Source organism: Lepisma saccharinum, chromosome 30 (genome assembly GCF_977018435.1).
Source record: "Lepisma saccharinum chromosome 30, izLepSacc3.1, whole genome shotgun sequence".
Lineage (NCBI taxonomy): Eukaryota > Metazoa > Arthropoda > Insecta > Zygentoma > Lepismatidae > Lepisma > Lepisma saccharinum.
In genome coordinates, this window is record NC_139258.1 from 21190434 (window position 1) to 21203729 (window position 13296).

The window sequence follows — 13296 nt, forward strand, 5'->3', positions numbered from 1 at the left end:
GGAAAGGGTTTCTGCTGTCAGTATCAAAGGAGTTCAAGAATGTTGTGTTCTGTTAAACATTCCACCTGAAAAATCAAGTAAGGCTGTATTGTTGCGTAAATACGTACAAGAATTTGGAAGTAGTGTATTTACAGAAGATGGGTCAGTTTTGTTCTGTGTGGTGTGCGAGAAAAAAGTTTCAGCAGAGAAGAAATTTCAAGTTACTCAACATGTAAATACAGCAAGACACAGGAAAGCCCTTCAGAGAAGATCGCGCAGTAAACAACAAATGCTTACTATCGCGTCCACTAATTCAACATCTGAATGCACAGTAAGCGATACATTCTATGTAGATCTGTGCCCTGCCTTTGTGAGTGCTAATATTCCTTTGTGGAAACTGAGCAATGCCCATCTACGAGGTTTCCTTGAAAAGTACACGGGAAAGAAGGTGCGAGATGAATCAACACTACGTAAAAACTATGTGCCTGTTTGTTTTAATGAGGTCATGGGAGAAATTCGGGAAGCGTTGAAGCACGAGAAAATATGGGTGTCTATCGATGAGACTATTGACACAGCAGGATGTTGTGTTTGCAATGCTGTTGTTGGTGCAATGAAGGCGACTGGTAAACCCTACTTACTGAATATCGACGTGTTTGAGAAAGTGAATCATTTCACAATTGCCAAATTATTCAACGATTCGTTAACTTTGTTGTGGCCAGATCACATCCAGTATGACAATGTGTTACTGTTTGTTACTGACGCGGCCCCGTACATTGTCAAAGCAGCAGCTGGTTTGAAAGTGTTGTATCCTAAATTAGTCCATCTGACTTGTCTTGCACACTGTCTTCATCGCGTAGCAGAAATAATCAGATACCAATACCCGGAAGTAGACGCACTTGTATCAAATGTAAATAAAGTATTTGTGAAAGCTCCTTCGCGAAGTGGCGAAAAATGTTCCTTTACCTATGCAACCAGCATTAACATGATGGGGCTCGTGGCTAGAAGCTGTGTCGTATTATGCAGAAAATTTCAATGAAGTGAAAGCAGTCATAGACTCACTAAAACCAGAAGATGCAGCCGCTCTTTGTGTGTCACAGAAATGTTTCTCTAGAAGTGGCATTGAGAACGAAATTAAGTACATACACGACCACTTCTCGAGTATACCTGCAATTATTACACAGTTAGAGTCCCGTAATAATCCTTTGCAGCATTCAGTCCTTGTTGGGCGAAGTATCGCAAAATTTGTCCAGTGAAACTCACGGTGTTGCCAAAAGAGCGTCAGAAAAACTTTCCTAAGTATTAGACAAAAATCCCGGGTGCAGAACAATCTGTGGCATTGCAAATGTACTGAATGGCGAAAATGTGCACTTGCAAGAGGACCTAACACAGAAGGAAGTTTGGTGTTTCTCACATGCACCAGTGACTGCTGCTGATGTAGAAAGGAACTTCTCGATCTACAAAATGTTTCTCACTGATAAACGCAGAGGGTTTACAGAAGAAAACCTAAGGAAGACATTCATAGTTCATTGCAACAGAGGTCATTAAGGTAAGATGTTTGGAGAAAAAAAATAATTGTATATTGTTCATGCATATCTTAGTGCATATTTTTGATATTTTTTTAAGGTAAGATGTTTGAAAAACAAAATTAATTGTATATTGTTCATGCATATCTTAGTGCATATTTTTGATATTTTTCGTGCATATTTGCATGCATATTTTGCTGTTTGTTTGTGCATGGAAATCCGGGCTCTACTCAAGAGATGCGAGTGTACATTTGCATCTAATAAAGGTTATGTGAACCTAGAGATTTAACATTAGTACACAAGCAGTTCTTTGAAATGCAAAATGAATTCCTGTTCTGCCAGATTCAACTTCAGAAACACGAGATTTGGAAGCACTTCAGCAAGTAACCTACTTCTTATCGCAAATCTGTTCAGCAACACTGAACACTCAATCACTGAAAACTGATGCAGCAGGTATGCTCAAGTATTTTCTCAGCACTTGCTTCAGGTTTGAATACTCAATTTTGAATTTCCAATACAACAGCAGATCCTGGTTCAGCAATGTACTGTTTTATTCCCGATATATAGTTAGGTTGATCCTCTGAATGAGTTTGCAATAATTTTATTACAAAAACTCTACAATAATGACGAATCATAACCAAATTTTCAATAAATCTTACAAAACTAGAATATAAAACTTATTAGAAGGTAAAACTCTAGTATAATCTGTACCGGTTTAAATATCGGATTTTTGCCGATTCCGATACCGATGTTGATATGTCAATTTCTGCCGATTTTCATACATCTGTAATCGGCTTCGGCACATCCCTAATATTTAGTTTTTGATGAAAACACGAAATATGAAATAACACATTGTAATGTTAATTTTTCATTTTTCTGAAAGGTGTGAGGTGCATTTTCTTACCCTGTTTTGTCACGAAATGATGCAAAATGAACTGCAAAATGCGAAATAGACTCTTAAACACGAAATTTACCATTTATATACCGACGCGACACTTTCTGAAGTCTGAAGTATCCTGTGAGTTATGCAATTCACGGAAAATTGAATAATTCTGCTGCAAACATTTCAGAAGCAAAAATGGACCCTTTTGTACAGGAATAAACTTCATATTCTGGTAATGATTTAATGTGTTATTAGAAGGGATATGTTTATTTTGTGTACTAGTGCAGTTTTTAAATCAAATTTGTGATTATATTCACATTTTTAAAACCCAAATGTCATTTTATATGCTGCTTTTTAACCGCTATAACAGCGAAATTTCAATTTATTTACCACCTTTGAACCCGAAATTGACTGTTTTTGTACCGAAATTTTGCTTTTTTACTTACCAAAAATATGTGCCTCTACCGATTTCACTTTCATATGGGTAACCCTCATAGATGAAACCAATGAGGAAATACTCAACTTGCATCAGAACATTAATGCCCAGGATTCAAATGTGGACCTTCAGCGATAAGATTGTCATTTGGCCAAAAACACAACTCAATAAACAAAATACCTTAACAAGTAAAACAAATCTCTGGTTCGCTTGTTTGGATTTTGTTATAAGTCCACTTCCATGCACATATAGGCCAATCGGGACTAGACCCAGAGTTTAAAGTGGGATCTGAACTACTATGAACCTCCACAGGGTATCGGAACCAAGCACCCCTTAAAACAAAACTCTTGTTCTCACACCATGCAAGTCAATTTTAACAGCACTTGTGCCATATACGAGAACCCAGTGCTTACTTACTTTCTTACATATCTGAAAGTTGTACACATGCTCCATGTGGATCATAGTTAACACGTAGGCTCCCACCTTCCTGCCGCTTCTTCTAACCAAGAACGTGCCATCCTGATCCCCGTGTTCCTTGAGCACAGCAACTGCTGCATCGCGATCCATGTGTCCGTGGTACCAGTTCTTTCTCTGTGAGCGAGCTACAGGAGCTTTGTAATCCCCTGAAATAGTTTGGTCATATTTATTCAGGCAAGCAAATACAAAGCAAATTTGTGAGTAATTATTCCTTATCCTTAGTTTTAAAGTAATTTTGAAAGCATAAACAGCAACTAGTTTCTAAAATTCCAAGCTATTTTGGAAATTCTATTTTTCAATTTACTTCATACTCTCTGCATAAGAGGAACAATAGAGCATTGTACTAGATATCCTTAACAATTCACATAGACCATTAGGAAAGTAAAGAACGTTTGAACATGCAACCCGTGTAACTGTTTCATTGCAGCTGGTCATTTGTTTGCTGTGTTCAGTGAGGTGTAGTAGATAGTTGCCTGTTGTAGTTGGTGCTGCAGAGCTGTTCACATGATGAGTGTAAAAAGCTTTAACAATGAAGGTGTCAATTGCAAATCCTGCCAACTGTAAGGTGCATTGTGTGATTAGTTTCTTGCAGGCAGAAATCGTTACACCCAGTAACATTTATTGGAGAGTTGTTGCAATCTATGACAAATTATGGGGAAATAAACACACTTCTAGCTTTCTTCAACACAATAACACTGGATTTGTTGATAATTTTCACTATATTTTAGCTTGAGGTCATATTTTGGCTAAAACATGGTAGATAATCATATTTCTTGGTCACAAAATAGGAATTGTAGCTTTGCTGGCGATGCCATTCCAAGAATGTTCTCAGGTTATCAGCCAGGTTAAATCGGCATTATCATCATTATCATTCCCTGATGAGAGTAATGTATGTGCTCCAAACATTGGAAGCTAATGCCGATTCAACCTTTCTTGGTGACGTTTAGGGCAAAGGATTAGTTTACATACAAATTTTTCACCTGCAATTCACTGTTAATAAAAAACCTGCATTTAAAACTTGCTCATGCTAAAAATATTAATTTAGTAATGTTTTATCTGTTTATGGGGTCAACAACATGTTGGGAAAGATCATTGATTAAAAAAAAAAAAAAACTTTGTAAAATAAAAGTAAAATGCTCCCCTGTGATTTGCACCACACCATGAAGGTGAATAGGGGCATGGGTTTAGAGCACCACACTTTCTTGATCTCGATCGAGCTGGGGGTGATATTATCAGCACCACACCCCTGGTTGCCTTTACCCCCCAGAGTTTCCTCCAGGTACCCACTTTATTCGACGCTGGGTGAGTGCCAGAGTCACTTGAACAGGTTGAAAAAGTCCCAGTTGTTCCCTGCCGAGGATCAAACCCGGGTCTCTCATATGGTAGTCAGATGCAAAAACGACTCGGCTATTGCGGCTTCGTAAAATGCTTAATTATAATAATTATTAGACAAATTTTAGGGAATACATTTTTAGTATTGTAGATTATACAGGCATATGTGTGCATATATATATCTTTTTTTCTTTTTGGTGATAGAAATCCATATGCTTAACATATGCATATGTTATTTCATTAATATTATTATTATTAATGTCTATCCAGGTGTATTTTCTTACGAAGCAATCAAGAAGGAAAAAGAGAAGAATCAAAACTGACCTATGACCATATCATCAGACTTATTATCCCTGTTATCTCAATTGATGAAGTCATTTTTAATAGTTGGCATGTTGTGTTTACAAACAAATATGTGTCAAACAACAATACACGAGAATGAAAAAAATCACTTATATAATTCTGTTCATAATAAGTAACCTGTATTTTTAGGTCCCTAAAATAGGCTCTAAATCTCCTAAAATAGGTTCTAAAAATCTTAAAATAGGTTCTTAAAATCCTAAAATAGGTTCTAAAAATCTTAAAATAGGTTCTAAAAATCCTAAAATAGGTTCTAAAAATCTTAAAATAGGTTCTAAAAATCCTAAAATAGGTTCTAAAAATTCTGAAATAAGTTCTAAAAATATTAAATTAGGCTCAAAAAATCCTGAAGTAGGTTCCAAAAAACTTAAATGGTACAAAATTCCTGATAAGTACTGATTAGATACAATCATTAAAAAAAATCACAAAAACAGTAAGAAACTTTAGTAGGTATATGTAACAATGAAATATTAATTTTCTAACCAAATTTTCATTTTTGTATGCATCATTTTCAAAATGAACTACAAATTATTGCGATACTATACTTGTTCTATTAGCAAAAGTTACTTGTCGACATGAAAAATGAATTAGTATGTAAAATTTGCTGCACAATATCAGGGTGGCTACTCACTTGGAAATCTTTGAATTCCAGGAAATATCCAAGAATTACTGGCTCTGGAAATCATGCGTGAATTTTGGTAAAACGCGAAAACAAGGTACAAACAGATGTTTTATTTTATCTTTTAATTATCTTTCAACGGGAACATAGTCAGTCGTGCAAATTCGAATGTTGAAATGTTACTTCGCAAGGCGTGAATGCCACATGAAGAGTGCATAGTGCGGGGGCAAAAAGTAGGAGGCAACTGCCCCCTCTAATCACCGCCATTGTGTGCAGGTAACAGAGGTGTCAGACATTTTGTTTTATTTAGAGCTTTGAAAAACATCATACACTTGGAGGGGGGAGGGAAATAGACAGAAAACTTGTTTCAAACATGCAAGTAATTGAATTGTTTCGTCACCAAACCGAGTAAATTCCTCTGTGAGAGATAAAAATCCTGTAAAACCTAAAAATAATTATTTTCCTGTAGTTTACGGTTATTACAAGCATAAGAAAACAGTTTTTCTTTGTGTCGTTTGTTACATTGTTGTAATATAGCAACTTAACTGTGAAAAGAAGCAGTCTGTTTTATTTTTATTTCAGATTTTTTAAATTATGAATCCCAAATATCATCAGGTAATTCAAATTCATCAATGTTTTCACAAAGTCTCTTGATGTTTTCTGTTACATTAAATTTTAAAGATGGTGGCTTACTCCATTTGTGAAAAAGAAAACTCCATACTGGATCTATGTTACCATTTTCATTATTTAATTTATTCCAGTGTTCTTCTGCAATGAACGAAGCTTCATTCTTTTTGTTTAAAAAATTACTAACCATTGTTATAACCGTATCTTTAGTCAAAATGAAAATAAATGTCTGATGAAAGGAGCGTGTGTTCTCCTGAAACGTCAGAAAGAAAAACTGTTTTCTTATGCTTGTAATAACCGTAAACTACAGGAAAATAATTCTACAATGCAAGCAATGCATACATACAAGAAAAACTATTGAACCTAAAAATATATATAAAAACCTAAAAAAAGGTATACTTTAGGCACATAAACCTAAAATAGGTTCTAACAAGCAAAATAGGTTATTTTAGGCACTATAAAACTTCATCAGTTGTTGCATTTTTTAATGATACGCTGACATGACTTGTTATTTCTTATTTACCTGCAAAGGAAAAAACAGGATAAAAACCTAAAATCCAAGGTCTAATAATAAGATAGGCGTGAGCTATGCTTTAATAACTTAATTATGTTTCAATTGAAGAAAGAGTGTAACCTATTTGGTATGGAATCAATATGTACTAAGCAGATTACATTTATTGTAACAAAAGCAAAGAATGTAAATAAATAAATAAAATGGGCAAAATCATGCAGTAAAATTGCAGCCCAACCAGGATTTTGATATGGTAATATCAAACCACCACTGTTGAAACTGCGTATCTGGAAGCGACACTTACTGAGCAACTTGTAGCAGTCTGAATGTCCACTTTTGAATGCCAGATCAGCTGGTGTTTGGTTTGTTGGTGTCCTTGGATTTGCGGGAGCATTTAGTGAGAGAAGGACTTTGATGGCGTCGATGTGTCCACGGCTGGCAGCCTCATGTAAAGCAACCCAACCTATAAAAAGAGACTTGTACTCAATGGATAAGGTTTAGACCATGTTTTAAGGTATTAGAACATGTAACTTTCTATTGTTTGAGGTTTCATATCTAAAACTAGGGATGAAATGGTATCTTTATACGAGGCATATTTTTAAAGTAAGTACCGTTTTGAAATTCCGCTACTGCAGCGCTGCGGTCGGTGTCCCGTGCATGCACACTGTGTACCTACATCTGTTGGCAAGCCACAGACGCCATTGCGGCAACAATCGATCGTGTATGCATTTGCTTTTGCATATTTAAAATGCCTCCGCCGATTGAGAATCCCGCCGACTGTGAAATACGTGCTGTTATTCTTTTTCTTAGTGCTAAAGGCTTGAAAGCAGTTGAAATTCACCGTCAGATTTGTGAAGTGTGCGGACAAAACATTATGAGTGATGGAATGGTATGCAAATGGGTAAGAGCTTTCAAAGATGGCCGAAAGAATGTTCATGACGAGGAACGGAGTGGGCGAACCTCTGTGATCACTGTCGATTTGGTGCAGAAAGTCGACGAAAAAGTGAAAGAGAACAGGCGCTTCACGATTTCTTCGTTATCAGAGGAGTTCCCTGAAGTTTCAAGAAGTGTTATCTACGAAATTGTTACCGAACGCTTAAACTATTGAAAATTGTGCTCACGATGGGTACCAAAAATGTTAACTGAGGTGCACAAAAGCAAACATTTAGGTAGTGCCTTGACTTTTCTTATGCGTTATGAAGCTGAAGGTGACGCGTACTTAAGCCAAATTGTCACAGGCGATGAAACATGGATGGCCTACGTTACACCCGAAACAAAGGAAAAGAACAATCCATGGAATGGCGGCATTCAACATCACCCAAGAAAGTGAAGTTTAAGCAGACGATAGCCTCAAAATGGCCGTGTTGCAGTGGCTGTCAACTCAGGCGGCAAACTTCTATGACGACGGAATACAAAAGCTTGTTGTTCGATATGATAAGTGCCTTAATATTGGTGGAAATTATGTAGTAGATAAAAGGGTGGTCTTTTATGTAACAATAAAATTGTTACAAAAAGTTTACTTGTTTTTTGTACATATCAAAACGCTACTTACTTAAAAAATACGCCTCGTACCAATGGAGCACCAACATAAAATTTACTCATACCGTTAACTGAAATTCTGTCATAAAAATTGTGATATTTCATGATATTTCATGCCATGTTTAGTCAACATATTAAAACGAACTGAGAAAAGACACAACATGCATCTTTCTTTTGATGGTTATTCTAACTTTTGGATTGATCCTTCGTAATGGATTGGAGGTAAGCACAAGGTGTGGAAAGTGGTTAAAACATGGTTACAGTGGCTTAAAAGGTACAAATATTTGATTGAATGATCACACTGGTGGAATGGTCCAAAATGCATACACTTTTATTGTATTTGAAACATGTTTTAACCATTTCTTCATGCCTTGTACTTATCTCCAATTCCTGAGAAATGATCAAGGCCAAATCAAAAAATTGGGATAAACAACAAAACAAAGGGATGTTGTAACTTTGTCCTGGTTGTTTATCATATTCTGCCAATCAAATATAAAATTACAAATGTTCCTTGAAGAACATGAATGGTACACAAGCCTCCTTCAAAAAGAACTGTATATTTAAGACATTTACTTTACAAAACCATTCATAAGAATAATAACAAAATTATACTTTTTTTGCACTAAATTACAGGTTACTTATAATGTATTGCGTTGTATTGCATATTACTAATTTTAGCAATATTGCCTTAAAAATACATGGTCAAAACAAAGAGACACGATTGACAAACTTGAAATTAAGACAGATTGCTATTTATAAATTCAAAACAATTACATACCTGCATAAAAACACAGTTTTTTGTTGTGATGTTTCAACAAAAAAACTGTATTTTTATGCTTGAAATAACTGTAGATTACAAGACAAATAATTCTACAATGCATACAAGAAAAATTACATACCTGTGTCTGTATTTCTCACTTGTACATTAGCTTCTCCATTCTGCACTAACAATCGGACTGTGTGTGGTAAATTCACCTGGCAAGCATACTGCAATGCAACAATATGTTCAATTAAGTGCACAAGACTCTACTTGTATGATTTTACATGGATATTAATTTGGAATAAATCTGATTTATCACAATTTGGAAACTGATACACAAAAAGCACATAACAAATTACTTTAAGCATATACTATCTGATACAATCAACAATTGTATTTGTCAATGAAACAAAAAAAAATAGAAATTATTAATAAACTTAACTAACAACTTACTGATGCAGGGTCTATAAGCAAATTAAAAGTTATAATTACAGTGAAATCTTAAATTCACATTTTCCCCCAGTATACATTCAATTCTCATGGTCTCAAGAGACCATAACGTTACACAATTTTCCTGGGTTTAACAGAAATTTAAACATTTAAAAGTGTGGAACATAAAATCAAGAATATGACTCCTACATTTTGGATTTCAAAACCTGGTATTTATTTTTGAGGGTGTGAATTCCTTGTTATTATCACTAACACTTTTATTTCAATACAAGTAAAACAAACATAGAAGTGTTATGTAGGTACATAACTTTTATTTACAACTCACACAATACGCCAACATTTTCTTTTACATAGCACAATGTAGAAACTCACCTTTTGGGATTGTTTTCCAGATTTTGTTTGATAACTCCCAAAAAAAACCCACTGCTTCTGGCATAAAAGTAGTGCAAGTCTGATCAGTACATTGCAAAAATTGAAATGCTTACAAAATGCCAATAATAATTAACCCGCAATATCTGTCTATTTTATTTTATATGTTGCTTTTTCTACCTCTTGAGTTAATTATACATTATGGGATGGGACGATATGAAATTTTGGGCGATACCGATAAAGTACCGATACAAAATTTACCGATACCGATAACCGATATTCTACTGATCCGATATAAAATTAGAAATGGTCCGGGAAGAACCTGAAAGGTTCATTGACCTCCTTAAAAAATGTGTGTTTCAAGGTGACTGCAGTGCAAGAGAACTTGCATATTTAGACATTTACTTTTTAAAAAAGTAGGGCATGGAGATTATCCATAAAAATTACAACAAAAATGGCAGAATTTTGCACTAAACTATCAGATATTTAACGATATATCGGATCGGTAAAATAATCGGTAATTTTACCGATAAACCGATATGCCTATATCGGCCGATACCGATAGAGTACCGATTAATCGGTCCCATCTCTAATATCATATATATTCTACTGAGCGATGTACATAAGAAAGGGTGGTTGCTGACAGCCGAAAATATGTGGCAATGCTTTTAACTGTCAACTGTAGCACATTGCATGGTTGCAATCAGAAGACAGATAAGGTAAGTATACTATCCGTGGCACACATAGTAGGAACACACAATGTTAAATAACAAGGAACATAAATTTACATGAAGAGGTGTATAGCCAGCAGTATCTCTGCAATTGATGTTAGCTCCTGCTCCAATCAGCTTCTTCAATATATCGTCCTTCCCCATTCGACTGGCCAGGTGCACAGCTGTCTGCCCTTCCTGGTTCTTGGCTTCCAGACTCCTGTAGCCACATTTGAGCAGCTCGGATACAACAGTGTAGTTTCCTGATGGAGAAATATTGAATGGAATGAATCAAATGACACATGCTGTGTCACCAACCATGGTAATATAATAAGTAATAACGTATGCAGGTTTGATTTCATATAAAATAACAATTTAATCATATAACTCTAAATATTACAGCATGACTAACTTCATCCTTGACAACTAATCAACAAGCCAATTGAATATCTACAGACAAAGATCCTATAACATCGTGGATAGATGTTTCATAATGTATCCACTGCACATTACAAAGAAAAAAACAAAACACCATTAAGCCTTGTTTCCATGATATAAAAAACTCAATATGCTGACCAAGGCAGAAATTTATTTTATTATAAAATATAAAAAAAACGTAACGTTTCAACCTTCTAGCAAGGTCTTCTTCAGACTCTGCACCAAGTACAAATGTAACAAGATACAAAAACAGGAATATATATATAAACAAACATTACTCCCCTCAAGACTATTAGAAAGTTGTTCTGGAACATTCTAGCAGGTGGCTTTCACTTGTCAACTGTACTTTCACCTAAAAGGCTAAACATATTTACTTCCATATAGAATGTGGTTGGACTCTTTATCTCATGCTCTTTTTCCTTCATTCTTCTTCCTTCTTTTCTCTTCTTTCTCTCTTGTCCTTTCCACTCTTTCTAACATCTTCTTCCATTCTTTGTTTAACTTCAGTCCACCAGTCCAGTTCATTGCGTCTTCTTCACCTTTCTTCACTATTTCCTTGGCCTCCTTCCATTAATGCAGACAGTCAGTCTGCATTAGTCAAGACAATCATCGCAAGTGTGCAATAGCTGACAAGGAACATCCAGTGTTAAATTCGAGTGGAAGAGATAACGTGAACATCTTCCATTAAAATTGTCTGCTATTGAAACAACATTGAAGTTTTACACACAGTAACATCACTGACAGAATACGATTGAAAGTGATGTTATGAGTTCTAACAGCCATCACAAACACAATAAAGCAAGAGATAATAAACAAAACAACTGAATGCATACGAACAAGCTAATGATCTGAAACCTACAGTGCTGTTCCATGCATATTTATAGCTACGTCCCCTTTCACAGACTTCTTGAACCAGTCTCGTCTTCTGCAGTCAAACAGCATACACATTTCTACAGAAATACGGAACTCAGAATTCCCCTAAATCACTTTTACTTTTCAAACTGATTTACTCATTACCTTCAGCAGAGAACCTCTTCAATTACAAAAGGCTATGACGCTCCCAGTTTGTTATTTAGTGTCGCTTTTCAGACACTTTTAGCTAATCATGATGACAAATGACTGACACTACAGTGTTGCAAAGTAAGAACTTACAAAATTTAATCTCCTGTGTCCAAAGATTCTGCACTCCTATCATTGGTTTCGTTATCTGAAGCACCAATGTGATGACTGCTCAATGAAAGGTTATGTACCAATTTTTGGACTGAAAAAACAGGGTGCAATGATTATGGGGTGAAATACAGTAGTGGACTGGGATGTAGAAAGCAGGGAACAGCAGCAAAGGGACTCAATAAATCGTGTCACGTAGTAAAAGACCACCTGGGAAGCTGGGTCCTCACATCTGTATCTTATACAGGGTGTTTCTAAAGGTCGTTTACAACGCTTGGGAGGTGATTCCTCACACGAAAACAAGCAAAAAGTCTAAGTTCCATTTTTACGACTGAGGCTTCGTTTCCGAGATAGGAGCCTCGCAAAAGGTGACAAAGTGAACGTCACACCTGACTGGGACGAATACTATAACAGATAGAGAGGCGGTTCCAAGGGAATCATAAAGGAATCGTATGTGCTCAGTCCGGAAGTCACTATGAAAAGTTCACTGCACGCATGCGCAATGGAGTCCTCAAAGGAATTGGGGATTTCCAGCAAGAACAATACATGGAAAGGGTATGTAACGCAGCAAGAAAGACCGTGACAATGAGAAATGCGTTAAAGACAACACATCCCGACCTCAAACATCAAAACATTAGCACGGAACACAAAATCCGAAAAGTTGAGCACGGTTGCATACCCCAGTTACACGCGAGGAATGAACGAATCATGTCATGTGACATACGAGAGACACATTACTCCACCAGGAGGAGGGAAAGAAAAACACAATATCAGATGATTGCGACAACGTGTTTTTTTACACGCGACAACTACGTAATATCCCCCCCCACACACACACACACAACAAACAACAAATGCTCGAAGGGTTGGTTCTCTCCGGCAGTCGTTCCAGTCGTGTTGCAGGTGCTGGGATATGATCAGCAGTTGTGTTCGTACGGTGATACGGCCAATTTGTGCAGTGGGCCAGTCTTAAACAAAAACAATACTTTGCAGTTCCAGCTCCCTATTACACAGATGGCTGCGTATACGACCCAGCAGCTAGCAGACATGCATCTCATGTATGGGGAGGCACGTGGTAATAGCCGTGAGGCAAGGCATCTTATGGAGAACGCTTTC

At 36.2% G+C, this 13296-nt stretch overlaps 1 protein-coding gene across 1 annotated transcript in view; it reads right to left on the reverse strand.

Annotated features, from left to right (window-relative positions):
• Positions 1-13296, reverse strand: part of Shark (SH2 ankyrin repeat kinase) — a 58312-nt gene that overhangs the window by 31263 nt on the left and 13753 nt on the right. The window contains exons 5-8 of the mRNA XM_083115534.1: positions 10654-10838; positions 9186-9273; positions 7052-7210; positions 3239-3444 (exon numbers count right to left, since the gene is read on the reverse strand). Coding sequence (XP_082971660.1) covers positions 3239-3444; positions 7052-7210; positions 9186-9273; positions 10654-10838 — 638 coding nt within the window. The remainder of the gene's footprint in view (positions 1-3238; positions 3445-7051; positions 7211-9185; positions 9274-10653; positions 10839-13296) is intronic.